The 26,899-nt window shown below is 37.4% G+C and overlaps 2 protein-coding genes across 2 annotated transcripts; one reads left to right on the top strand and one right to left on the bottom strand.

The window, feature by feature from the left end:
- Positions 1–228: 228 nt before the first annotated feature.
- On the bottom strand, positions 229–14,970 carry LOC124165152. The gene is made up of 2 exons (XM_046542462.1): positions 13,637–14,970; positions 229–2,772 (listed from the first exon to the last, which is right to left on the bottom strand). The coding sequence occupies exons 1-2, from the start codon at positions 13,799–13,801 to the stop codon at positions 286–288; spliced, it is 2,652 nt and encodes an 883-aa protein (XP_046398418.1). The 5' UTR covers positions 13,802–14,970; the 3' UTR covers positions 229–285.
- A 141-nt stretch (positions 14,971–15,111) lies between these two features.
- On the top strand, positions 15,112–17,130 carry LOC124165151. The gene is made up of 4 exons (XM_046542461.1): positions 15,112–15,332; positions 15,422–15,474; positions 16,091–16,328; positions 17,050–17,130. Exons 1-4 carry the CDS (start codon positions 15,137–15,139, stop codon positions 17,094–17,096), a joined length of 534 nt encoding a protein of 177 aa, XP_046398417.1. The 5' UTR covers positions 15,112–15,136; the 3' UTR covers positions 17,097–17,130.
- The last annotated feature ends 9,769 nt before the right edge of the window (positions 17,131–26,899 follow it).

Below are 26,899 nucleotides of genomic sequence, written 5' to 3'. Positions count from 1 at the left end.
AGAGATTTACTGTAAAGAAGAGAATGTTTCCTATTATGCTATTCTCCCCCAAGTTTCATATTAATGTATTAAGTTCATAACAAACAATAGCATTATGCAGCTTCAATGTTCTTCGTAATGAGGTTGCCACATTGCAACCAATTATCCATCATAAATAGGTAGTTAAGAAATGGTGCTACAGAATTTATCCAAAGAAGAGCATTGTAATTTGGTGCATAAACATTATAACAGTTATGGATGATTATAAAATCAAAAATACATTTATACAAGAATACAAAAACAATTTTACATATTTAAACAAAAGTGTTTAAACGGAACAGAGCTTACATACTCCGATTCATCCACCTCAATATGAACTGCAACACATTTAACAGAGGAAAATTGAGCGCAATACTTCCCTCCTCTACCAACTATAATTTTCAGATTATCCAGGCCACATATATTTACTGTTCGAAGAGGCTTGAGAACAACATAAAGGTCCATTTGTTCATCCCCCACAGCCACTATGTTGACAATTTTGGCAAATGAACCCTTGACCAGCTCAACATAGGAGTCATCCTTCTGGCCCAAGTCTCCATGCCCTTTGCTTGTATAACGAACCCCATCACGAATAACCCTCTTGTACTCCCTATATTGTACCATTTCTGGAAGGCCTTCACTAAATCCGACATAATCGGTGCTAGGGCCAACGACAACTTCACCTCCACGGCACCTTCTCCCACTGACACATACCATTTTGTCACTCAAGTTGCAAAAGGCAGCCACTTCATTTGAGATTCCTTCAGCATTCTCAGTAATGATATAACAGGCTCTATTAATGTATATACTTGTAACAACCTGGTGAGGGATTCCTTTCGTAGCCTTCAATATCCTTTTCAAATTTCCTATCTCAGACTCGAAAGGAAAAGCAGTGTGGGACCATAAGGGCCCCCACTTTCGTACACTATCAGCTAAGTGAGTAAGCTGATGTACATTGTACGTCATCTCATATTTTCCATAATACTCTTCATGCTTTGCAACATATTCAGTTAGCATTAACTCCGCAGAATCTACATCATCTGTGTGAAGCTCATCTCGAAGTAGAATGCTGATAGCACGCACAAGGAGCTTCCAATGTGACAAGTACTTTTTCAATAAAATTCCATTTAGAATTGGCACACTGAGGAATAGAAACCAAATCTCAAAGTCCTTCGCTTTCATGTGCTTTCTGTTACTCAAGCACTTTGGCTGGCGTTTCAAAAAATGAGGTACATGCATTGAGGTAATGCGACTGTCGATTGTATTCAAGCTACTGGTTGAGCCAACATAATATTCCCTTTCAGTGTGGGTCAAGAAATTCTCAGTGCATCTCTTCACAACACCAAGCAAAATCTGATGCATATAGTCAGGAACAAAACCCCACACCATATCAAATGAAGATAAATTTAAAAGTGGAGAGATCGCCTGAATACCCATAACTTTTTCTCCAGAATGAATAACTTGCTCATAGCAAAGGCTTAATCCTTCCTCAGTTCGGGGCTCAGGGTTGGCATCGCAATGAGTGTACTTAACCGTTCCGTTAACATATTCACCTTTTAGTGTGCACCAACTACAACAGTAATACCCATTTACTCCAGTAATACCCTGCAGTGGAGCACGTGCAACTGTGTCCACACAACAACACAATGTGACAAACCTCACAGTTTTCATCACCCCATCACATGGAACGTCAATTCCATCCCTATATAACTTATTCATTTCATTAACAAAAGAGTCCATGAAGACATCAAAACGAGGTTTTTCCTTCCCATACCATAAACCTGCCAGAACCATATTTTTCCGACGCTGCTTACATTTCAGTTCATTTATCATGAGATAAATGGGTGTGACTGTTGTTCTATCCTTAAAAACTTGAGCACCATCAGCATTGAATGTCAATGACATCCAACTGGGAAACTGTTCATCTTCCCTTCGAATTTTCTTTCCATACAATGAACCACTTTGTATATCAACCAAAATGTCACTTGGTGCAGCACTAGTTAAAAACATAAAATCATCCTTGCAACTTACCACAATTTCCTGCAATTGGGTTCTGACATCCAATGTGATAAATGTGTGATCATACCTGTACCCTTTAGTGGAGTTAAAAAATTCACAATTTATACAAGTTTCCAAATTTTCATCACCACTTTTACCCAAATAATGACCACAAAATTCACAAGTGAAATGCATGGTCATTGAAAAATTGGAATTGAAAAGGCTTTTGAACATGTACTCAGTAGCAGGAAAAACACTAGTGCCCATGATCACATTCAGCATTTTCATTAAATCACAAGAGGCCGTCAGTGATAAACAATGCTTATTTACAAGAGATAAAACCAAAAGGATAATTTCAGAAACTGAGACGGCTACATTTAACTGAATAGAAGAAGTTGAGTGTAAGAAATTTTTAAGCCTGGAAAATGGTGATATTACCTCACTGTCACAAGAACTGCTTGAATTTTCACTGAGTAACTCATCATCGAATGCACGTACACTATCAGAAAAATTCAGAGAACTTGCCTCAGAGGAATTTTCTAAATGTTCACCAGGAAATTCGTCACCAGGTGCACTCACATTGTCAGAAAAATCCACAGGGTTCATCTCATAGAAATTGCCTGAATCATTGAGAGAGCTGCTATCACAGAAATCACTTTCATTAAAATCGCCGTCAGCCTTCTCCTGTTCACATGCAACATCATCGTCAGCAAGCTCTCCTCCAGAACTATAGTTCAAATTCGCTGGACTGTATGGCTGAAAGAATATATAACGTACTCACTTTAATGCTAAGGCTGCTATTATGGATGGAATAGCATCATGCTATTCTTCATTATTGCAACCGATGTTGCTATAATATAGCGTATTGCAACGCCTATGCTATTTGGTATTACGAACGGTTGCAATTCGTGTTTTTACTACACCGGAAGACGTAATTCTCAGAATAGCATAGGCCCGTTGCTATTTACTATTATGAACGGCGAATTGCAACCGGTAGGCTTGCTATAATATTACGCGGTCTTCGATGCCGAGCAATTCGGTATTGCGGGTATTGCAACCAGAAAACGTGCGCATTGCGATGTCGAATTGTTTTTCTGAGGTTAAAGTAACCTAATCAAGCATTGAAAAATGGAATAATAGCCAAAAATAAAATGATATCAGCTTTATTTTAATTAAATAACAGTAGCATAAGTGATGAATATTTAACTAGTTAAGTGATTTGGTTAGGAATTAACATTCGAGCTTAATATATGAAGCACAAGCTTGCTTCATCGACAGTACGAAAACAATAACAATTAATGCAAAGAATTACTACCATTAGCCCAAATTTTACGTGTTTTATTCATATTTACAATTCATAATTTTATTTCATCACTTGACTTGCTACTAAAAATATCCTCAATGTAGGCTATCAGGTCGATTCTTGAAAATTTTCAAGCTTGTGTTAACACACTAACTCGCCAAATATATTAATAGTTATAGCTTTCAATGAAAACCATATATTACCATAATAATACCATATACTTTGATCAGCCGTTCATTTCCTCAATTGGACAGTATATACAAATACATGCAACGAGTCGAAATTGTTTTCCCCACTATTCGCTGCCTTCTACAATTAAAACTAAAAATTTACTAAATTATAAACACGGGCAGTCGACTTGAATTACTTGCTTGAAAACAAAGGATTTCTCCGAACACCAATAAAGTTTCCGAACAAATATGATTCACCACAAACGTTTAATGGAATATCCATGCACTACATCATTAATGCAATATATATCATGTGGAATTGAATACAAATTGTTTCCTCTATAGACAAGTAAGTTATTCACACAATTAAGTTTCAGTTTATCGGCACAGTTCAGGGTCTATCAAAAATTTCAGTGAGCACATAATAAAATCAGCTGATACGAAAACAATGGTAACTGACACAACAGCACTTTCCACACGATTCACTATTGCTAGATTCACTTTTTCACAGCTGTTCCATCCATCCTCAAATTCACCATCACCTCCCTCTGCTTTTTCCAAATATGCAGCTGAAATATCGATACTATTCCATCATAATACATGAAAGCACAGCTGTGACGTTGCCACCTACTTCATTTCCTAAACAGAGAATGAACACTGAAATTAGGGAGTCATATAATATATAGATAACATTAGAAACGAAAGCTTCTAGTTCATACAGTAAAACGATATCGTCACGAGCAATACAATAAAAGTTGATACATATTAATTCTGATATGCAACAAACAGACTTCGAAGCCTAACACACCCACACAGCACACGGACACCTTTCGGACATCCGGTGATTGTCCGCCAAGTGGCCTATGGACATCCTACGGACAGCCGAATTCATACAAAATGATGTCCGCTGCAAGTCCGCATGTCAGTAAAAAAGGTGGCCTATGGACGACCTGAAATTGTCCGCTCTGGACACCTTGAGGACACGTTTAGGTTAGGATTGCATTTTGTTCGATACAAATAAATAATAGGTCCAGACAAGAATTTAAATAAATAAGGCATCAATTCCATGCACAATATTTATTTGGCTTCTTAAAATAATACAATGCAAGAAACTACATACATATTATTAAATTTTCTTCTTCCCCTGCAACCGCTCCTTGGCGTGCCTTAGCCAGTTTTGGATGGCAACCTCCACATCTTTTTCAGCGGTCATGCTCTCCTGCACTGCTCCTGTAATAATGAAGTATATAAACATTTCATTGTAGCAAGAAATTGTATCTTGTACGTAACAAGCAGATTACATAAGACAGGACGCTATAGTTTTATTAGTCACGTGTTTAACATTCTTAAGGTTTCAAAATTAGGAAACCTGTCCATTAGAGGCTGAATACATTTTACAAACTTTTCTTTAACTTTTTCTTGTTCTTAAATAAGAAAAGATGTTGAGTAAAAATATTAATATGTTAGTAATGTATACATTATGATTAAGAACATTTTTCATAGAACAATTGTTGAACTAGATTTTAATCCCAAATATGAGAAGACTGTTTGCCTGTTAGACCCTGGTGCACCATCTAGAAAAAAATTCTTTGATCCATCCTTGCCAGACAGCTAAGTAGAGGTCTCGAAAAAGATATTGGAAAAAGCATTCAAATGGAGGATAATATTTCTGAACAATTGGTCTCTGCTTGAAGATTATGACTACACTAGAGTGAATTGTGTTACATAAGCTGGAGCTAAGGAAGACTAATGCAGAGGAGCTGAATATGATATAGGAGTAAAGGAAACTAGAAAATTTAAAGGAGGAAGTTTAAGTGGACTAGATCTCTTGGGATTAGTGTGAAAACAGCCACACTGATTTGGCACACAAACCACTTAGCTGCATTGGCCGAGATGCAACTTTAAAAAATAGAAACTTTGAAAAACTAGCAAAAACTTGCTGTAGTTAAGGCCATTCCATGATTTAGATCTCCGAATTCTTCCAATCTTAATAATTAAAATAGATCTTCTAATCTAGTCTGGTATCGAGGCAAAAGTGAAAACCTAGCTCACTGGCAATATTCACATTTCGACAGAGACATAACAGGTGAATAGCAGGTAAAGCCTGCTGTGAGCTACTGAAATTTCTATAGCTCCTACAACAACACCTACTTCAAAACATCTTAGTTAGCTAGAGCTACTAGAAAATAGTAGCTTCTGTAGTACTGTGCAACTACCATCCCTGTTGAATAAGTTATCCCATTCTTAAGTTCTACAGGTGTTATACATCGAACTTTTATAGAGCATGAGATCCTTTTCAACCATGTTTTTGGTAATTATACCTCCCATATGCAGAACAAAAATTGTTTTCAAATGTTTGAATTACTTGGTAGTGGAATCTACATCTGAAAATAATACATAACAATACTATTTTCTCTACCTTTAGCATGGAAGGGTGAACCTTGTATTACAAGATGTTCAATAATTATTTAAATTTACTTTATATGAGCTCCCTTAACAGGAGCAACTTGCGAAAAAAGTATCCAGACCAAAATTATTCCTCCTTGCCCAAACCTATATAATAATCAAACGAATACTTACACCTCTCTCTCATGCCTTGCTTTAGCATGTTCCAGCCAACTCTTCACTGTAACTTCCACACTAGAATTGGTGGCTGTATCGTCCTGGTTCAGAGCAACATCTGTAAAGAATGAAGACAAATAAGTATACAGACAATTATAAGAAGAGAGACATACAAACTTATAAATAGAAATAGGAACTAAATAAAATACAGATAAGGTATTTTTATTCAACTCCACTACATGAAAGCTATAGTCAGTAAATGCCTCCAGGTAAATATATCAGGTTCACAATACTCTACACCAAAATGTGTACCGATGGCTGTACGAAAAGATGCACAAGTTCTATTTTCTGGGTATAAGATTTCATGCAGCAGTTTGAGCAAATAAATGAACCATGTAACTATTAATTAAATGAACCATGTATTAAATAGCCGTAAGGTTTGTTTACACAATATATCACTTATAATTAGACCTTGTTTAGATTCATCCCAAGTTTCTTACAGTCGTCCTATAGTTTCCACTAAATTAAATGCATGGATGACTAATAGCACAGTTACTTAGTTTGTAGTTAAATTAGTTTATAATTTAGTAGGTTAGCAAAGTTGGGCAGAAAAAATATATTAAACGCTATAAAAGTTACGTCGGCATTGTAATTTTTTAATCCCTAAGCCTTATCTTTACTGACATAATAGATCATTTATTTATTTAGGACCTAAAATCTTTAATTATTAACCTAGTTCCATCAAACAGATAAAGAGTATAAAAACTTTTTGTAAAAAGGCTAAACATTGGTGGTTATCCTATCATAACCTTAATCGCCATATCCTATCATAACCCTTCGACCTGAAGACGCTGGCAGGATAGCCAGCGAAACTGTTGTCAACCAACAATCTGACGCGGAAGAAAACCCTGGAGAAATGCAGAGATCAAACCATCGCCGCGGAAACCTACGCTCTAACATCCTATCATAACATTAATGTTCTTTTTCGATGCGTGCGTGAATATACATATCAAAAGAAATCACACGGTGTACTCCGATTTCAAAGAATTAATAATTTACGTGAAACCTATTAATCATATATGCGTGTTGCAAAATCCCCCGGTTACACGTAAGTACAATTCCTAGTTATATATATATATATTTTAATATCACGAGATGTGGGTCAATTCCTAGTTATATTTATTGCCAAGAACCCTACTTGATTTGATTTAGGAACGGAACCAAACGGACCGTTCGGACAACAAATTCAGCCGTAGCCTACGTTATCAAAACAACAGGTTCTATTTTATACGCTAGCACTTACATTATTTCCTATACGTTCTCGCGTACAGAGACTATAGTACAAGAACTTCCACTTTAAATTATATCATGTAAACAAGGAACAAAAGCGAAAATTTCACCATGAACAACGGAAAAAGACGCTACCTTTAGTTGCCAAGTAACGGTTTTACCGAGACGGTCATGTTGTTCCAAGCAGAGCCATATTTTTCCTCGAGATGTTACAGGCTGAGTTATAAGAAATATAAGGAGCATGCGGAAACACTATACTGCCGACAGTGAACGCCAAGAAAAAATTATTTGGATGTCACATCAAACTTACTTGGAATACATGTAGCTGCATCTTTGTAACCGCCAAACCACCATGCTGTCTCCGGTGTTCCATTCCGGTTCCTCTGTTGGAAAGGAGGAACGGAGGAATGTGGAGAACCATGGGAAAATCTGTATCGCGGAGTAGCGGTAGATTCAAAATTCGTTCGCCACCAAAAAATCTAGAATTTCAATATAAAGTAAAGGTACGGCAGTACTTACCTTCTATTGCCTATCCTTAAATTGGACAATTACAATGTCTAATCTGGGAATGAGGCCATCGATGCCGTGATAATTTTAGGAGAATTCTTACCATTAAAAATTAAAATGAATTTAAAGCGTTATGTTTCATTAAAATACTTTCCAATCAATCGCCTCTGAGATTTTTTAATCCCTAGAGAGTAAATATTAATTAATCAATAAGTTGAAAGAGTTCATTTAACCTGCAGGAATGGAATGTCCCCGAGACGGCTACGCGACGTCGGCAGGACATTGGTACATAATATAAAATTTCAGTAAAAATCGATAAATTCCATTATTCCTGTTGTTAATTTTTGTAAAAGTTGCTAAATTTAAGTAATTTTTATAATCATGAAAGAGTACGGGTTTATTGTTCATCCAACGCTTCTCAACCGTACAACATGCGGAAATTTTAAATTTGTTGAAAATTGCTAAAATTGTTGCTAAATTTGTTAAAACTTTAAAAATTGTTATAAATAATGTAGAGAGTCATAAGTTCGTTCAATTGTTGTTGTTTAACCCGTAAGGCATGTAGAAATTTTTAACGCTCGTAAATGTTACTTAAATTGTTGCTAACTTTGTTTAAACTTAATTAATTGTTATAAACAATGTAAAACTTAAAAATAGCGTACATTTGTTGTTCTTAAACTATAGAAGCGGTAAAAATGTCAAATTTTTTTTTTCGTTAAATAGTTTATAATTTCCTCCCAGAGTCCACACTCCAACAAGAGGATTACACTTGGTTACCTAAAATAATCCTCAAAATAACTCTTCCTCCACGAAAAATTTCCTCTTCCTCGATCGGGAGGAAGTATTCTGGCTTCAGAAACGAGAGAGAGTTTTTTTTCTTTCTCCCTTCTCCTATACTCCCTACTCGGAGGAGGATCTCGAGACTTTCTCTCGGAGTTCCTCCTTGAGGAGGTGAGTGTTTTAAGAGGAAACCAAAACTCCGAAACCCTGCATAATGGGACACTAGCTGGACGTCCGCTGGACATCCAAGATAGGACAGTGTGCGGACGGATGGCCAGGACAGCCGGCGGATGTCCTCTGGCTGTCCTGAAAATCCGCGGACACTGAGAGGACGCGACGGACGCGCAGCGGACGTCCTCTGGCAACGATGTGCTGTGTGGGCATTTACGAAGAAAATCAAACATATTTAGCTTTCAATGATTATTTCGCATAGCATATATCTCACGGTAAAGGACCGATCGGATATAGGTAAATCATTGAATATTTATGTGGTATAAACATACTATGTTGTTGATCTTAATTTAATAATTGTATTTGTCGTGGCAACACTTAAGTTGTTTACTTAAACTGTGTTATTCTTGCTGAATAAAACCTTGATTAGGTTTTTACTGAAACTGATATTTTACTACAATTTATTCAGCAAGAATTCTTTAGTAAGATGGAACAGCTTTTAAAGCCAGAAAGATTTGATACTGACCCTTCACATGTGGGTGCTGAATCGAAGTGGAAACACTGGAAAAGAACATTTGCTAATTTCCTGGGCCAAGTGAACAAGGTTTCAGAAGATGGTAAACTACAATTACTCTGCAATTATGTATCTGCTAACGTCTTTCGGTATATTAGTGACTCAGAAAACTACTCAGATGCCATCAAAATACTAGATTCATTATATATCACAAAACGAAATGAAATATTTGCAAGACACTGCCTAGCATCTAGAACTCAGCAGACGGGTGAATCAGTCGATGAATATCTCCAGGTATTAAAACAAATGAGCAAAGATTGTGAATTTCAAGCAGTAACAGCTGATAAATATAAAGATGAGTACATAAGGGATTCTTTCATACGAGGCCTCAAGAGCTCTCGTATTCGAGAAAGATTACTGGAAAACACCAACGTCACATTAGAGAAGGCCCATGACCAGGCTAGGTCACTTGAGCTGGCTGAGCTACATTCAGCGTCTTATCTGAATACAGCAGATTCAACTCCTGTTGCTGCTGCTGACCATAGAGAAGATAGCCCTGAAGATACTACAACAACATCAGCTGCCTTGGTACGATCTGAAAAATGTTTCTTTTGTGGTAACAAACGGCACCCAAGGGACTCTTGCCCAGCAAAGGATATTATCTGTAGAGGTTGCGGAAAAAAAGGACATTACCAAAAAGTATGTAAATCAAGATTTAAACATTCATCTACAAATTCAACAGCTTCTACGTCGTTTTTGGCTTCTGCAGTAACAGCACCTCTATGCCTTCAAAAATCCATGACTAAGGTATTGATCAATGGAGTGGAACTAAATGCACTTATCGATACTGGAAGTTCTCTTAGTTTCTTGAATGAACGTTTTGTGGAGAGATGCGGAATAGTCGTTAAGCCTTACTCCGGTAAGATAACCATGGCTAATTCTTCTTTGAGTTCTGATGTTACTGGATGTGGTACGCTGACCTTGAAGATTCAGACCTATACATATGCAAATATTAAGGTGTTAATCATGAAAAATCTGTGTGCTGACTTCCTGATTGGGCACGATCTTCTGAAGAGTCACTCATCTGTAGAAATAGAATTCCATGGAGAACAAACACCTCTTAAAATCTGTTCACTAGCTACTGCTCGAGTTCCAGCAGCATCGCTATTTGCCAATCTCACACCAGACTGCAAACCCGTCATAACTAAGTCAAGACGTCACACAGAATCCGACAAAATATTCATCGCTGCTGAAGTGGAAAAATTGCTCAAAGAAGGTGTAATAGAACCTAGTAACTCACCATGGCGTGCTCAAGTTTTTGTAGTTAAGGGAGAAAATCATAAACCTAGGATGGTAGTTGACTACTCACAAACTATTAATAAATTTACAATGCTTGATGCCTACCCTCTCCCAAGAATAGAGGAGTTGGTACGGAATGTATCACAATACAAGATATTCAGCACCATTGACCTCAAGAGTGCCTATCACCAAGTAGGTACCTATTCTAGAATCAGATAAGCCATATACTGCTTTTGAAGCTGCTGGAAAACTTTACCAGTTCCGCAGAATTCCTTTCGGGGTAACTAACGGTGTCCCAGCTTTCCAGAGAAACATTGACAGAATTATCAAGGAAGAAAAGCTCAAAGGTACTTTTCCTTATCTAGATGATGTAACAGTTTGCGGCCATGACCAACAGGAACATGACCAAAATTTGGAAAGATTTTTAGGTGCAGTAGAAAAGTATAATCTGACATTAAACCAAGATAAATGTAAATATTCAACTAAATCTGTGAAAATATTAGGATATCTGATCGAAGATAGAGTTATAAAGCCTGATCCGGATAGGCTTGCACCTTTGATGAACCTACCTGTCCCAAATGACATGCCAGCCCTTCAGAGAACCTTAGGTATGTTTGCTCACTATTGCCGATGGATTCCCAAATTTTCAGAGAAGATTCGCCCTTTTCTGGTAAAAGGACCATTCCCGCTGTCTGAAGAAGCTGTGACAACATTCAATTCACTCAAGAAAGATGTAGCAGAGGCATCACTCTCTGCAATAGAAGAAAATACACCTTTTCGAGTAGAAACTGACGCTTCAGAGTTTGCCATTGGGGCCACCCTGAGTCAAGCCGAACGTCCCATTGCCTTTTTCTCTAGGACACTTAATGCAGCTGAGCAAAGACATTCCTCTGTTGAGAAGGAAGCTTATGCTATTGTGGAATCACTGAGGAACTGGAGACACTACCTTATCGGAAGACATTTTGAGGTCATCACTGACCAGAGGTCTGTTGCCTTCATGTTTGATCAGTATCACTCAAGTAAAATAAAGAATGAGAAAATTATGAGATGGCGACTTGAATTAGCTAATTACAAATTCGATATCATTTACCGACCAGGCAACCAAAACACAACTGCAGACACAATGTCGAGGATTACAGCAAGTACCTACTTAGAGGGAAGAATGAACCTCAAAGAACTACATGATGCTTTATGTCATCCGGGTGTAACAAGAATGCACCACTGGGTTAGAGCTAAAAACCTGCCCTACACACTAGAAGAAATTAAAGGAGTGATTAATTCTTGCACCTGCTGCAATGAATTAAAACCTCGATTCTGTAGAAATGAAGGGCAGCTTATAAAGGCAACTTCTCCATTTGAGAGATTAAGCTTAGACTTCAAAGGACCCTTACCTAGCTCATCCAAGAACCGTTTTCTACTGACTATTGTTGATGAATATTCAAGGTTCCCTTTTGCATTTCCTTGTACAGATATTTCGGCATCTACTGTTGTGAGAGTATTGACTATGGTGTTTTCGCTCTTTGGTACACCAGCTTATATACATTCCGACAGAGGAGCTTCGTTCATGTCACATGAACTGAAATCATTTCTCACCTCCTTAGGCGTTGCTACAAGTAGAACTACTGCCTACAGCCCCCAAGGAAATGGTCAGGTCGAAAGATACAATGGAATAATATGGAAGACTGTACTTTTGACCTTAAAGTCAAAAGGGTTAAAGACAGAACAATGGGAAGAAGTGCTTCAGTCAGCACTTCACTCTATTAGATCACTGTTGTGCACCTCAACAAATGCTACCCCACATGAACGTATGTTCACTCATCCCAGAAGATCTTTCAATGGTCGCTCCTTGCCTACATGGTTAACTAAACCAGGTCAAGTTTTAATGAAAAACCATTTGCGGCACAGCAAGTATGACCCGATTGTTCAGGAAGTCGAATTAATAGAGGCAAATCCAGACTATGCATATGTAAAGCTTCCCAATGGGCAAGAATCAAGTGTTTCCATTAGACATTTGGCTCCAAGAGGGGACTTCCCAGTCAAGCTTGACGGACCTCCCTTGAGCCCATCTATTGACTCCGGAGAACTGACATCACAAAACTCCTCATGCGATGAAGAGACAGGGCAAGATAAGGGCATACCTAATTCGAGTAAGAGTGTCTCTGAACAACCCAAGAGTCCATCTCCACAGAAAGGTTCTCCACGTGGACGGCAGCGAAGGCTACCAGCTTATCTAAATGACTACATCAGATACTAATCGATTTTTAGTGGGGGTGAATGTGGTATAAACATACTATGTTGTTGATCTTAATTTAATAATTGTATTTGTCGTGGCAACACTTAAGTTGTTTACTTAAACTGTGTTATTCTTGCTGAATAAAACCTTGATTAGGTTTTTACTGAAACTGATATTTTACTACAATTTATGTCCGATAAATCATCATTATAACAACGAAATTATGACCTAACCCACCTGTCTGAAGCCATTGGGAAATTATCACAACCACAACAAACAGCTGATTTCTTAAATGAGATTTTCAAAGCGTATTATATATTTCCAAGGTTTAATATAATTTTTAAATGTAAATAAAGCAATTATTTATAATTTCAAGTCAATATTCCGTAAAATAAAGAAAAATATATAAAATATCTTCTCCCTCATTGGTTACGCAAACTGTTCAGAAAGTTTTTCATACGGGAAGAGGCGGAGCTTCCAAATAGCTCGCGCAAGAAATAGCATGCTGCTATTCCGAACAAAATTATTACTACGCTTCATTCATAATACGGGGTCGTTGCTATAATGACCCGCAGAATAGCGTATGCTATTTTTTGCAACGCTTATCCATAATAGCAGCCTAATAGTACTTGAGTTGGTAACAATTGATTATAAAGATAACGAAAAAAATTGGTAGCAGGCACCCATAAAACATATTTCCCTCTAAATTCAACTACAGTACTATACTCAACTATACAATTATATTCAATTAACTGAAGTGAACGCACATAATAGGGAGAAAGGATTTGTACCTGTTCATCATCTCGCTGAGGGTCGTAATTCAGCCACACCTGATTTGATGCACACCATTCCTCTCTCGTTTCCGTTTTCACGGAACTTCGCCTAATTTTCAGATTAAGCTGCCTTCCTACATTTGAATTAGGGTCAAGGTACCTCTTATAAGGTTGTCTAGACATGGCAAGGTAGCTTAATAACCCAGATTTCACACGTTACGCAACCCACAAGCACAATTTGGCGATTTGGCTTCGCGTCATTTGGTTTCGCTTGGACCCTTGGACGTTGTTTTCTAGGGTGCGCGCGCACGAATATGACGACCCCTTGTGCGCGCATGGTGGAAGCGTGGTGGCGTGGTATAACTGTAATCAACTGTAACGGTACATCGTTTGAGCTTGTTGGTTGTAGTTAAGGCGCAGATTATAATTTTTACGAGATGGAAAACAGTAAAGAATTTTGGGCTTATGTCTTTTTTAAACTAGACAAAAAGTACAAAGTGGTGCCTCACACGCACATTAAAAATTTTTTTCCGAAAACGGAAAGTGATTTCGATAAGGCGAGGGAATATGAGATTAGGTGGCGAGAGTACGACCAATGTGACGGGAAGCCTAGTGATGCCTCCGATACTGACGATGAGGATTACTGGAGAGGGCAAATCCTGCACCTTAGCTGCAGTAGGAATCAGCTATTGGAATGGCTGAGTCAAAACCGAGGAAAGAGGATGCTAGTACACCCGGTAAAAACTACGTTGGAGGACATTTCTCGGCCCGCTAAAAGTGATGTGTCTGGGAAAGCAAAGAGCAAGGAGTGTACAAATGTAAGTACAAATTACACACATGAACTTCTGTTATGTTGGAAAGTGGAAGTCTGATCACTTTCTTAATAATTCCAAACATTTTATTATCATTCATAACTATTTCTGACCATTTGTTTCTAGCAATTGTTTCCCTGGAAAATAAAAGTATGTTTATATTTGTTAATTTTAAAATTAAGGTAACTTCAGTCTTTTGACATGATTATCTGTGACTTTAATAGGCGAAAAAGGCTGCTTCACAGGAGAGCAGAAAGAGGAATTGGCTGAAAGCAATGGACGAGAAAGAAAAGGGCCAACAATCCATTGCGGTCGAGAGTTATAAAGATGATTCTGCCGAGACCATTGGTAGGTTACGAAAAAAATTGAGTTCTGCGAAAGTAGATTTGCTCAAGAAGAATGCGGAAATTGAGCAACTGAAGCAGAAGAATCTAGAGTCCTTGATGCTGATCAAGGCTCTAACCAGGGAAAACTTGGAGTTGAGAAATGTTAGATATTTAGGTAGGTATTAAATTTATTTGCTACTACTCATGATATTGAATTATATTTATTTGTTAGTTATGTGGAGCTCATAAAAATTTTGTTTCCCCCTGGAGAAAGTGATGAGCAAAATCCCCAAAGGAATGCAAGAAAAGACCTGAGCAAGGTCTGGGGAGAAGGTGGTATGTATGATCTTTTTGCTTGGAATTACTTATATGAGGCCTTGATGGGTTTTTCAATTGTTGTTCACACCATTCCGCCAGATTTGAACTGCAACCCTAGTAAAGGAAAGGAACCAGGAGAGACAGCAGCTGCTGGCATTGTGGACTCTCCTACTCGATCACAAGGGGAGCCACTGCTGGCTTCAAGTGCTTCTGCAGAACCCCCGGAGAAAGTAGCAGCGGTTGCTGCTGAGCCACATGGTATGTTAGTATGTGCAATGAATATGCGTAATGATATCATATAATACCTATGTTAGTATGCAGTACGGTAATGTTAATTCATTTTCCAGGCACTAATGATGTGCAACAGTGGCCTCCATTCCTGCAGGAAAATGATGGCATGGTAAGTAAAATTCAGTGCTCTTTTATTGGTGAAATAAGTGGCAGCTATTTTCTTTTTTGCATCGTTTAAATACCATGGAGTGTTCTTATCCCTCGAGGGGAGCCTGGATACAAGATTTTGCCAGTTATCTTTACTCGCCTCTGAAGTTGTGTGTTTACTAAAGTTAGCATTGGAGAGGTGACTTCAGAGCAAGTGCTTGACATGCATTCACTCAGCGCAAACAATGATATGGAATATTTAACCCTTACTTTTCCACTTCAAGTTTTCTTAGTCAGTTACAGGTGTGTGCTTTGTGCAATTTGCAATGAAAACCTTGATAAAGTTTTGATTATTTTGTAATAAGGAATAGTGCATAATTTGAATAATATATGCATGATTATGGAATTTGAATGGGAGGTGGACTGTATTATGGAGATGCTGGTATTCAAAAAAATTATTTTCTTTAGTTAAAAGCTATCGCCATCTAACAATGAAACTTCAAATTATTCAAGGAAAAGTTGCACTCTGTAGATTTGAATATTTAAGTCTATTCCTAAAATTGACTCCATGTACCATCACTTTTAAACTTTACGCTGACTGGCAATTAACATACTGATGGTGTTGCAATTTTATTTAGATCCATGTTGGTTATGGTGTATGGATCACATGTAAGGCCTGGGGAGTTTGCAAGGCTAGACCGGTGCTTAGCAAGAAAGGTGAAGATCCAGAGATAAAATACTGTAAGAACGTGTGCTATGCTGTCGTCGGTGACAAGATAATGGAAAGGAGCATAACTGGCAACACAGCTCCAAAATTCAAGGGCATCAATGAGCCGAAGCAGCAGTTGACTCCTGAAAAATACAAGGCTATATATGGTAAGTCATGATTTAAAAATTTTTAAACTTCAAACAAATTGGTCTTCTCTTACTGTAAAAATGTCAAATTTTTACCCGCTGGACATATCACTGTAGATGTTTTTTAATTTGACCATAGTGTTATTCTTTTGTGGTAGTACTTATTTCCTAATGACTTCTTTCATAGAATTGAGGAGACAGGGGAGGAAGGGGGGCATTACTCTTGGTAGAGGCATGGTTTGCACTTGCCCCCAATTTTTAGGGCAAGTGTAAATGCTGGCAAAGATTCATGTTATTTGTTCCAGAGAGGATACCATTGAATTGAGGATACCATAGCGTGCAAAATAGTCACTTGATAGACCATGTATTTCGTAACCAGAATATAGAATGTTACTAAAATTGATGTCAATTCAATGCTATTGAAATGTCAACTATTTATGTTAGGGGTTCCACTTACCCCCATATTCCTTACGCAGTTAATGGGCAAATGTAAATATTTATAAAAAAATAACCTGTTTGCTGAGCACAGCATAGATTCTAAATGTTAGGAAGTTGAGCCTAGCATTTTGTTTGCCACGTTGACGCATGCACATAAATATGAATGTGTTAGGGTGGGAGTGCATAACTATGCATGCATGATGCCATGTATAAATGTAATAAATAGGTGGATTTCCTGCATGATAGGTGCATAGCAAATGGTATAAAATTGTTTTCATTACTAATATTCCATGTTTATTTGCAGGGATAATGGCCCACACAGCACACGGACACCTTTCGGACATCCGGTGATTGTCCGCCAAGTGGCCTATGGACGTCCTACGGACGTGCGAATTCATGCCAAAGTATGTCCGCTGCAAGTCCGCATGTCAGTAAAAAAGATGGCCTACGGACGTCCTGAAAGTGTCCGCTCCGGACACCTTCAGGACACGTTTAGGTTAGGATTGCATTTTGTTCGATACAAATAAATAATAGGTCCAGACAAGAATTTAAATAAATAAGGCATCAATTCCATGCACAATATTTATTTGGCTTCTTAAAATAATACAATGCAAGAAACTACATACATATTATTAAATTTTCTTCTTCCCCTGCAACCGCTCCTTGGCGTGCCTTAGCCAGTTTTGGATGGCAATCTCCTCATCTTTTTCAATGGTCATGCTCTCCTGCACTGCTCCTGTAATAATGAAGTATATAAACATTTCATTGTAGCAAGAAATTGTATCTTGTACGTAACAAGCAGATTACATAAGACAGGACGCTACAGTCTTATTAGTCACGTGTTTAACATTCTTAAGGTTTCAAAATTAGGAAACCTGTCCATTACAGGCTGAATACATTTTACAAACTTTTCTTTGACTTTTTCTTGTTCTTAAATAAGAAAAGATTTTGAGTAAAAATATTATTATGTTAGTAATGTATATATTATGATTAAGAACATTTTTCATAGAACAATTGTTGCACTAGATTTTAATCCCAAATATGAGAAGACTGTTTGCCTGTTAGACCCTGGTGCACCATCTAGCAAAAAATTCTTTGATCCATCCTTGCCAGACAGCTAAGTAGAGGTCTCGAAAAAGATATTGGAAAAAGCATTCAAATGGAGGATAATATTTCTGAACTATAGGTCTCTGCTTGAAGATTATGACTACACTAGAGTGAATTGTGGAGGTAAAGAAAAGTGTTACAAAAGCTGGAGCTAAGGAAGACTAATGCAGAAGAGCTGAATATGATATAGGAGTAAAGGAAACTAGAAAATTTAAAGGAGGAAGTTTAAGTGGACTAGATCTCTTGGGATTAGTGTGAAAACAGCCACACTGATTTGGCACACAAACCACTTAGCTGCATTGGCCGAGATGCAACTTAAAAAAATAGAAACTTTGAAAAACTTGCTGTAGTTAAAGGCCATTCCATGATTTAGATCTCCGAATTCTTCCAATCTTAATAATTAAAATAGATCTTCTAATGTAGTCTGGTATCGAGGCAAAAGTGACAACCTAGCTCACTGGCAATATTCACATTTCGACAGAGACATAACAGGGGAATAGCAGCTAAGGCCTGCTGTGAGCTACTGAAATTTCTATAGCTCCTACAATAACACCTACTTCAAAACATCTTAGTTAGCTAGAGCTACTAGAAAATAGTAGCTTCTGTAGTACTGTGCAACTACCATCCCTGTTGAATAAGTTATCCCATTCTTAAGTTCTACAGGTGTTATACATCGAACTTTTATAGAGCATGAGATCCTTTTCAACCATGTTTTTGGTAATTATACCTCCCATATGCAGAACACAAATTTTTTTCAAATGTTTTAATTACTTGGTAGTGGAATCTGCATCTGAAAATAATACATAACAATACTATTTTCTCTACCTTTAGCATGGAAGGGTGAACCTTGTATTACAAGATGTTTAATAATTATTTAAATTTACTTTATATGAGCTCCCTTAACAGGAGCAACTTGCCAAAAAAGTATCCAGACCAAAATTATTCCTCCTTGCCCAAACCTATATAATAATCAAACGAATACTTACACCTCTCTCTCTCATGCCTTGCTTTAGCATGTTCCAGCCAGCTCTTCACTGTAACTTCCACACTATAATTGGTGGCTGTATCGTCCTGGTTCAGTGCAACATCTGTAAAGAATGAAGACAAATAAGTATACAGAAAATTATAAGAAGAGAGACATACAAACTTATAAATAGAGATAGGAACTAAATAAAAATACAGATAAGCTATTTTTATTCAACTCCACTACATGAAAGCTATAGTCAGTAAATGCCTCCAGGTAAATATATCAGGTTCACGATACTCTACACCAAAATGTGTACCGATGGCTGTACGAAAAGATGCACAAGTTCTATTTTCTGGGTATAAGATTTCATGCAGCAGTTTGAGCAAATAAATGAACCATGAAACATAGCCGTAAGGTTTGTTTACATAATATATCACTTACAATTAGACCTTGTTTAGATTCATCCCGAGTTTCTTACAGTCGTCCTATAGTTTCCACTAAATTAAATGCATGGATGACTAATAGCACAGTTACTTAGTTTGTAGTTAAATTAGTTTATAGTTTAGTAGGTTAGCAAAGTTTGGCAGAAAAAATATATTAAACGCAATAAAGTTACGTCGGCATTGTAATTTTTTAATCCCTAAGCCTTATCTTTACTGACATAATAGATCATTTATTTATTTAGGACCTAAAATTTTTAATTATTAACCTAGTTCCATCAAACAGATAAAGAGTATTACAACTTTTTGTAAAAAGGCTAAACATTGGTGGTTATCCTATCATAACATTAATGTTCTTTTTCGATGCGTGCGTGAATATACATATCGAAAGAAATCACACGGTGTAGTCCGATTTCAAAGAATTAATAATTTACGTGAAACCTATTAATCATACATGCGTGTTGCAAAATCCCCCGGTTACACGTAAATACAATTCCTAGTTATATTTATTGCCAAGAACCCTACTTGATTTGATTTAGGAACGGAACCAAACGGACCGTTTGGACTTCAAAACAAATTCAGCCGTAGCCTACGTTATCAAAACAACAGGTTCTATTTTATACGCTAGCACTTACATTATTTCCTATACGTTCTCGCGTACAGAGACTATAGTACAAGAACTTCCACTTTACATTATATCATGTAAACAAGGAACAAAAGCGAAAATTTCACCATGAACAACGGAAAAAGACGCTACCTTTCGTTGCCAAGTAACGGTTATACCCAGACGGTCATGTTGTTCCAAGCAGAGCCATATTTTTCCTCGAGATGTTACAGGCTGAGTTATAAGAAATATAAGGAGCATGCGGAAACACTATACTGCCGCCAGTGAACGCCAAGAAAAATTATTTAGATGTCACATCAAACTTACTTGGAATTCGGCTGCGTCTTTGTAACCGCCAAACCACCATGCTGTCTCCAGTATTCCGTTCTGGTTCCTCTGTTGGAAAGGAGGAACGGAGGAATGTGGAGAACCATGGGAAAATCTGTATCGCGGAGTAGCGGTAGATTCAAAATTCGTTCGCCACCAAAAAAACTAGAATTTCAATATAAAGTAAAGGTACGGCAGTACTTACCTTCTATTGCCTATCCTTAAATTGGACAATTACAATGTCTAATCTGGGAATAAGGCCATCGATGCCGTGATAATTTTAGGAGAATTCTTACCATTAAAAATTAAAATGAATTTAAAGCGTTATATGTTTCATTAAAATACTTTCCAATCAATCGCCTCTGAGATTTTTTAATCCCTAGAGAGTAAATATTAATTAATCAATAAGTTGAAAGAGTTCATTTAACCTGTAGGAATGGAATGTCCCCGAGACGGCTACGCGACGTTCGCAGGACATTGGTACATAATATAAAATTTCAGTAAAAATCGATAAATTCCATTATTCCTGTTGTTAATTTTTGTAAAAGTTGCTAAATTTGTTTAAATTTAAGTAATTTTTATAATCATGAAAGAGTACGGGTTTATTGTTCATCCAACGCTTCTCAATCGTACAACATGCGGAAATTTTTAATTTTTTGAAAGTTGCTAAAATTGTTGCTAAATTTGTTTAAACTTTAAAAATTGTTATAAATAATGTAGAGAGTCATAAGTTCGTTCAATTATTGTTGTTTAACCCGTAAGGCATGTAGAAATTTTTAACGCTCGTAAATGTTACTTAAATTGTTGCTAACTTTGTTTAAACTTAATTAATTGTTATAAACAATATAAAACTTAAAAGTAGCGTACATTTGTAGTTCTTAAACTATAGAAGCGGTAAAAATGTCAAATTTTTTTTTTCGTTAAATAGTTTATAATTTCCTCCCAGAGTCAACACTCCAACAAGAGGATTACATTTGGTTACCTAAAATAATCCTCAAAATATCTCTTCCTCCACGAAAAATTTCCTCTTCCTCGATCGGGAGGAAGTATTCTGGCTTCAGAAACGAGAGAGAGTTTTTTTTCTTTCTCCCTTCTCCTATACTCCATACTCGGAGGAGGATCTCGAGACTTTCTCTCGGAGTTCCTCCTTGAGGAGGTGAGTGTTTTAAGAGGAAACCAAAACTCCCAAACCCTGCATAATGGGACACTAGCTGGACGTCCGCTGGACATCCGAGATAGGACAGTGTGCGGACGGATGGCCAGGACAGCCGGCGGATGTCCTCTGGCTGTCCTGAAAATCCGCGGACACTGAGAGGACGCGACGGACGCGCAGCGGACGTCCTCTGGCAAAGATGTGCTGTGTGGGGGAGAGAGCTTGGAGTCAGGATGACATCCTGAAAAAGGAGATATCTGCAAGACTTAAGCATGTTATCACTAAGGCATTTGCCACCAAGAGTTGCGACATGGCGAAATACCGAAGGAAGAAGCAACTGAAAAGTAACGTATAATGTAAAGCGTAGCCAGGGTTCCCACTCAACCATGAAAACCTTAAAACCGTGAATTTCGTCCACCGTGTGAAAACCTGGAAATAGCCGTGAATTTCATCATAAAACCTTAAAAATATCTCAATCTTGATTGTAGAACCACAGTCGACGGATTAAATTATTACCGATTAAATTAGCCCACGAATATTTAGTGAAGTAATTGGTCCATACCACGGTCTGTACTATATGGTACATTGACTGCTATTTTCCATTTTAATGGCGAAGTTTGTTATTTTGTCTGAGGTTTCAATGTCAATGATAGCTTGAGATGGACTTATATTCGAAAAAGGACAAATGAAATAACTTGCATTTCTAATAGACCCATAATGAACCATTTTTGAAAAATATCCGATTTGTAACTCAAAGTTCGGTTCCCACACAAAATGAGGGCAAATGCCATATTCCAATTACTGGCCATAGCTCTTAATAGACTGCGCTTACCTCATTTGAGTTTGTGAATAATAACGTGAAAGTGAAAATAACATGTTTCAGCAGGTATTCCTTTTGTCTTTAGATATTTCAATCCAAGTGCATTATGATTATATAAAATTGATTTTTTGATTTATTACTTTATATTAACAATTTTAATATTTTCCGCGATCTCAGGAAGATTCGGTAAGTGAAATTTGGTTACTGTGCGGTAATAACAACGTGTGCAATAAACATTCTCTCTGCGAGGAATTAAAAAAGGACCTCCGGTGTTCAGACGGAAGAAGGTCATAAGGGCATTCGCATATTAAAGGAGGCCATGGTATTCGGCATCGGGGAAAGAGCGCCGACTAGTTGGGTTGGGCCTTTGGTCGGCTTTGAACTTTGTAAACGATAGGTGACGTCACAAAAGATATCGCTTTTCATTGCTGCGTTTACATTCACGCTGTCTGTCGCGTACGTTAATTTTTAGTTCAAATAGGGCCGGTGATCGTTTTATTGTTGGCTTATTAACGTGAACTGGTGCGTAAATTTGACAAAAATGAGACCGTGAAAACCTGAAAAAAGCCGTGAAAACTTGAAAAAAAACATGAAAACATGGAAAAAACCGTGAATTTCAATATTTAGGTAGAGTGCGAATCCTGGTAGCAAATATAGCAAGCCTGTCAACAAATTTATATTATGTAATGTAAAAATTTTAATTTAGTATTAAATCATATCAATAGAATAATTGTTTTTATTCATTCTGTTTTATTAGGGAATTACAGTCCTTATAGGGAATTACAGTCCCTATAGGGAATTACAGTCCCTATAGGGAATTACAGTCCCTATAGGGAATTACAGTCCCTATAGGGAATTACAGTCCCTATAGGGAATGGCTGTCCCCATTGCCAATTCCCTATAAGGAATTTTAATGGGTATTTTCAATGGGGAATTACAGTCCCTATAGGGAATAACTGTCCCTATAGGGAATGGGTGTCCCTATAGGGAATGGGTGTCCCTATAGGGAATGGTAGTCCCCATTGCCGATTCCCTATAAGGAATTTTAATGGGTATTTTCAATGGGGAATTACAGTCCCTATAGGGAATAACTGTCCCTATAGGGAATGGGTGTCCCTATAGGGAATGGTAGTCCCCATTGCCAATTCCTTATAAGAAATTTTAATGGGTATTTTCAATGGGGAATTTTTAACAGGGTCAGTTCTCAAAATCATGACGTAAACATACAAAAGTGCTAACCGATTTATAATTTGCTTGATTTCACTTCGTAATGTAACTTATGGAACGATAAAGCATGGAAATAACGTTCACCATGTATTTAAGTTAACTTCTAAGTGCATTCTAATGCAATAGGAATGTAATTAATTAAGTGTAAGAGTTAATCAAAAGTAGTTCACTAATTCGGTTACTCCTAAAATTAACCAAGTTAAAACGGTCATCTTCGGTGCTAAAACCGGCCCTGGGAGTATTTAGGGACTGCTAATGAGATACATAGTCATTATCTATGGTTTATTTGATGTTATCATGTTATCAATTATAACTCTCAACAAACTTAAGTTCAATGTCTTTTTTCAGCCTCTGTTATGAAATGGAACCCGACATCAGCAAGTAGTGTCGCCTTGGAGAGAGTGGAGAGGCAGTGGTTGTATCAAGCGGAGACCGCGTAAAGTATGCAGAGAGGAAGAATTAAAAAACTCGTGATGTTTGTTTATTGACTTAATATTATGAAGAATAAATTTATAAATATCATGAAGTTGTCTATTCCATTTTGTTTTTCTGCCTTATTTCCACCTATGGTTCTCATTAAATGTATTATTTTGCTTTATTTTAATTGGATACGTCGGGTACTTATGTCATCGGAGAGTTTTCCTAAATAAAGGTGCGCGTAAAGTATTTTGAAATCTTAATTAATGGGCTGGTAGGGGCCCCGGCGTTTTTGTAGGCTATTTTAAAGCCATCTATCGGAATTATTACGAAGTGGGTAATTTTTATAGTTCCGTTATCACACACGTGGAGGCACCACATTTACGCCTATATCATATTGGAGCTGTTACAGGAGTCCTATAAGACCTCTTGTATGAGCTCCTTCGAGTCGTGTGAGACCGCGAAAAGAATTCCTATACGAGTACATATGACCTCACGGAGACATCATTATGAGGCCATTTGGGACTCTTTTGTAGGAGTCCTACAAATTCGTCAGACTTGTTTATGACCTCATGCATGAGTCATACGTGTTTACTGGGCTTCTCTGCTGCTATCAACGTCCAAGCCTCACTTCCTTAGAGAATCATACTCCCTGTGTAGCATATGATGTATTGTTTCCTTACATCTATGCCTGCATTATCAGATGTAAGAAGATCCACCTTTTTGTAGTAAGCCATCTTCGGCAGCGTTAATCTACTGACCATTTCTGTCTTGCTTCGTCCATCGTTCGTAGTTCGGCTTCCCAGGTAAGAATACGCTTTCACATCTCATAGTTTTTTATTTCTTAGCTTAATGTTTGTCCTAGCCTCCTCTCTTTTTCTGCATACTAATATTCTTCTCTGTCTCGGCTATGACTGCTATGCCCTCAGCGAATCATAGCATAGTTTTTTTCTCCGTTAATATTGACACTCAAAGCCTTCTCCTTCTAATCACCTAAAATTATAAGGTTTTCTTCACCCCTTACCTGTTTGATTACTGCTATCTTCATAGACGCCTTAAACTTCTTCATCCTATAGTAGTCCGTCGTAGGTATGCGTTAACGTGTACCACTACGGAATCTACCGGCTTAGTCTCTAGCTTTACCATAATTTTCCTTTTATTTAGGACGGGACCTTTTTCCCTAAATTTCGATCGTATGCCCCTTATCTCTTACATAATTAATGGAAGGAGGAATATTTCTCGTAGTTTTTCAAAGAAATTAGTAAAGGCCTTATAAATAAATTATCCCCTACGAAATTAAAGCGGGCCAAATGTTGGCAAAGTCGAATTCATTAGTTCGTAATCAGACATAGCTTAGTCCCAAGAAGATACATTGAATGAATCACACACCATTTGTACGTTGAAGATGTTGTTATAACATTGAAATCTAGGTCACAATAACTTTTCTTATAATCGTATTGCAAGTGTTTCATTCAATATGGAAAAATTCCGCTCAATCGCGTTTGAATCTTCGGATTTTATTTGTAAGTTGAATTAAGCATATGCTTTTATGTAGAGCGTTTGAAAATCATTAATCATTCTATCAAATTAAGTTGTTAAGCATGGAACGGAAACTAAATATTATCATCTACCGTACAGTGGTTAGAGTAATTTGTGAAAGAGTATATTCCAGCGTCACATTCAAAAGGTTTTGTGCTTATTATGTCGAAGGAAGCTGTCTACAAGAAGAACAATCTTACACTTTGGCTTTTAGACTTTATTTCACTTTGGGTCTCACAGACATGAGTAACGAAAGACTGCGACCTCTCTCAACTCGTCAACCGCCCGAACAGCACTCCGCCCGGACGTAACACTCGGCAGCGCGCAGGCTGCCCACATGACTCACAGCGCGCAGGCTGCCAACATAACACTACTCACAGCGCGCAGGCTGCCAACATAACACTACTCTCCCCTCTTAGTTGACAAATAATAAAACAATAGCAAAATGACAATCGACATGATAACTGTCAACCTGACAAAAGATACAATAAAACAAATGACAAGATTGGTTTATATTTTAACAGACTGACTAGATAAGAAATGACTTAACACCGAATACTTAACAAAAGACATTACTACAATAATAATGGGCATATCCCAGATTCAAGCTAATACAAATTTAAGCAAAGTTCGAGTCGGAATACCTATTCGGTTTCCTTATGACTCGTCCAGACCTCCGCAATTCGTTTTGTGTCTCCTTATAATCATTCACCTCACATTGCTCACTCTCACCACTACTAGTTTGCAAATTGCGAACTTTAGCCGCCAGAGAATTGCGTAGCTGGGCATTATCATAAAATTCTCTGAGCTGATTTACATGTACTTTAACCACAACATCATTGGACAATTTTACTATATAAACAAAATTGCTTACCTTCTCTATAACCTTTCCCAATTCGAATTTGACACCAAATTCTTGCTTTTTATTAGGGTTAACCCATACTACTTGGCCTACCTCAAATATTTTGAATGATTTCCTGTGTTCTGTGGCCTTTTCATCAATTAAACCACTCTTAAATGTAACTTTTTTTTTGAGACCCGACAAAGGAACATTTGGCTCATATGTTAACAACATCGACATCGATGATTTTCCCGTCACCGAGGACGGTGTAGACCTATAAGCAAATAGACAGTCAAGTAACAGTTCTTCAGTGATAACATTTTCGTTTCTGTGTCTCTTTTGTAAATGAAATTTTGATAACAAATTTTTGAAGGTCTGGACACTACGCTCAGCCAGCCCATTTGATTGAGGAGAATATGGAGGAGTGAAAATCAGTTTAATCCCCTTATTGTAGCAAAAATTCTTCATGCAATGAGAACTGAATGGTGGTCCATTATCACATACAATAGTCTTTGGAAAGGAAAATCTTGAAAAAACTTCAGCCAACTTGGACAATACCGCATTGAAATCACACCTATACCTCAAAATAAAGCATTCGATCCATTTCGAATATGCATCACACACTATCAAATATTTATTTCCACAAAAATCAAATAGATCCAAATGAACCCTTTCCCAAGGAAAATGAGCCAATGGCCACGATTGACGGTAC

The sequence above is a fragment of the Ischnura elegans genome, chromosome 9 (assembly GCF_921293095.1).
Source record: "Ischnura elegans chromosome 9, ioIscEleg1.1, whole genome shotgun sequence".
In the NCBI taxonomy this organism is placed as follows: Eukaryota; Metazoa; Arthropoda; class Insecta; order Odonata; family Coenagrionidae; genus Ischnura; species Ischnura elegans.
This window is presented reverse-complemented; position numbering and strand designations above follow the sequence as displayed.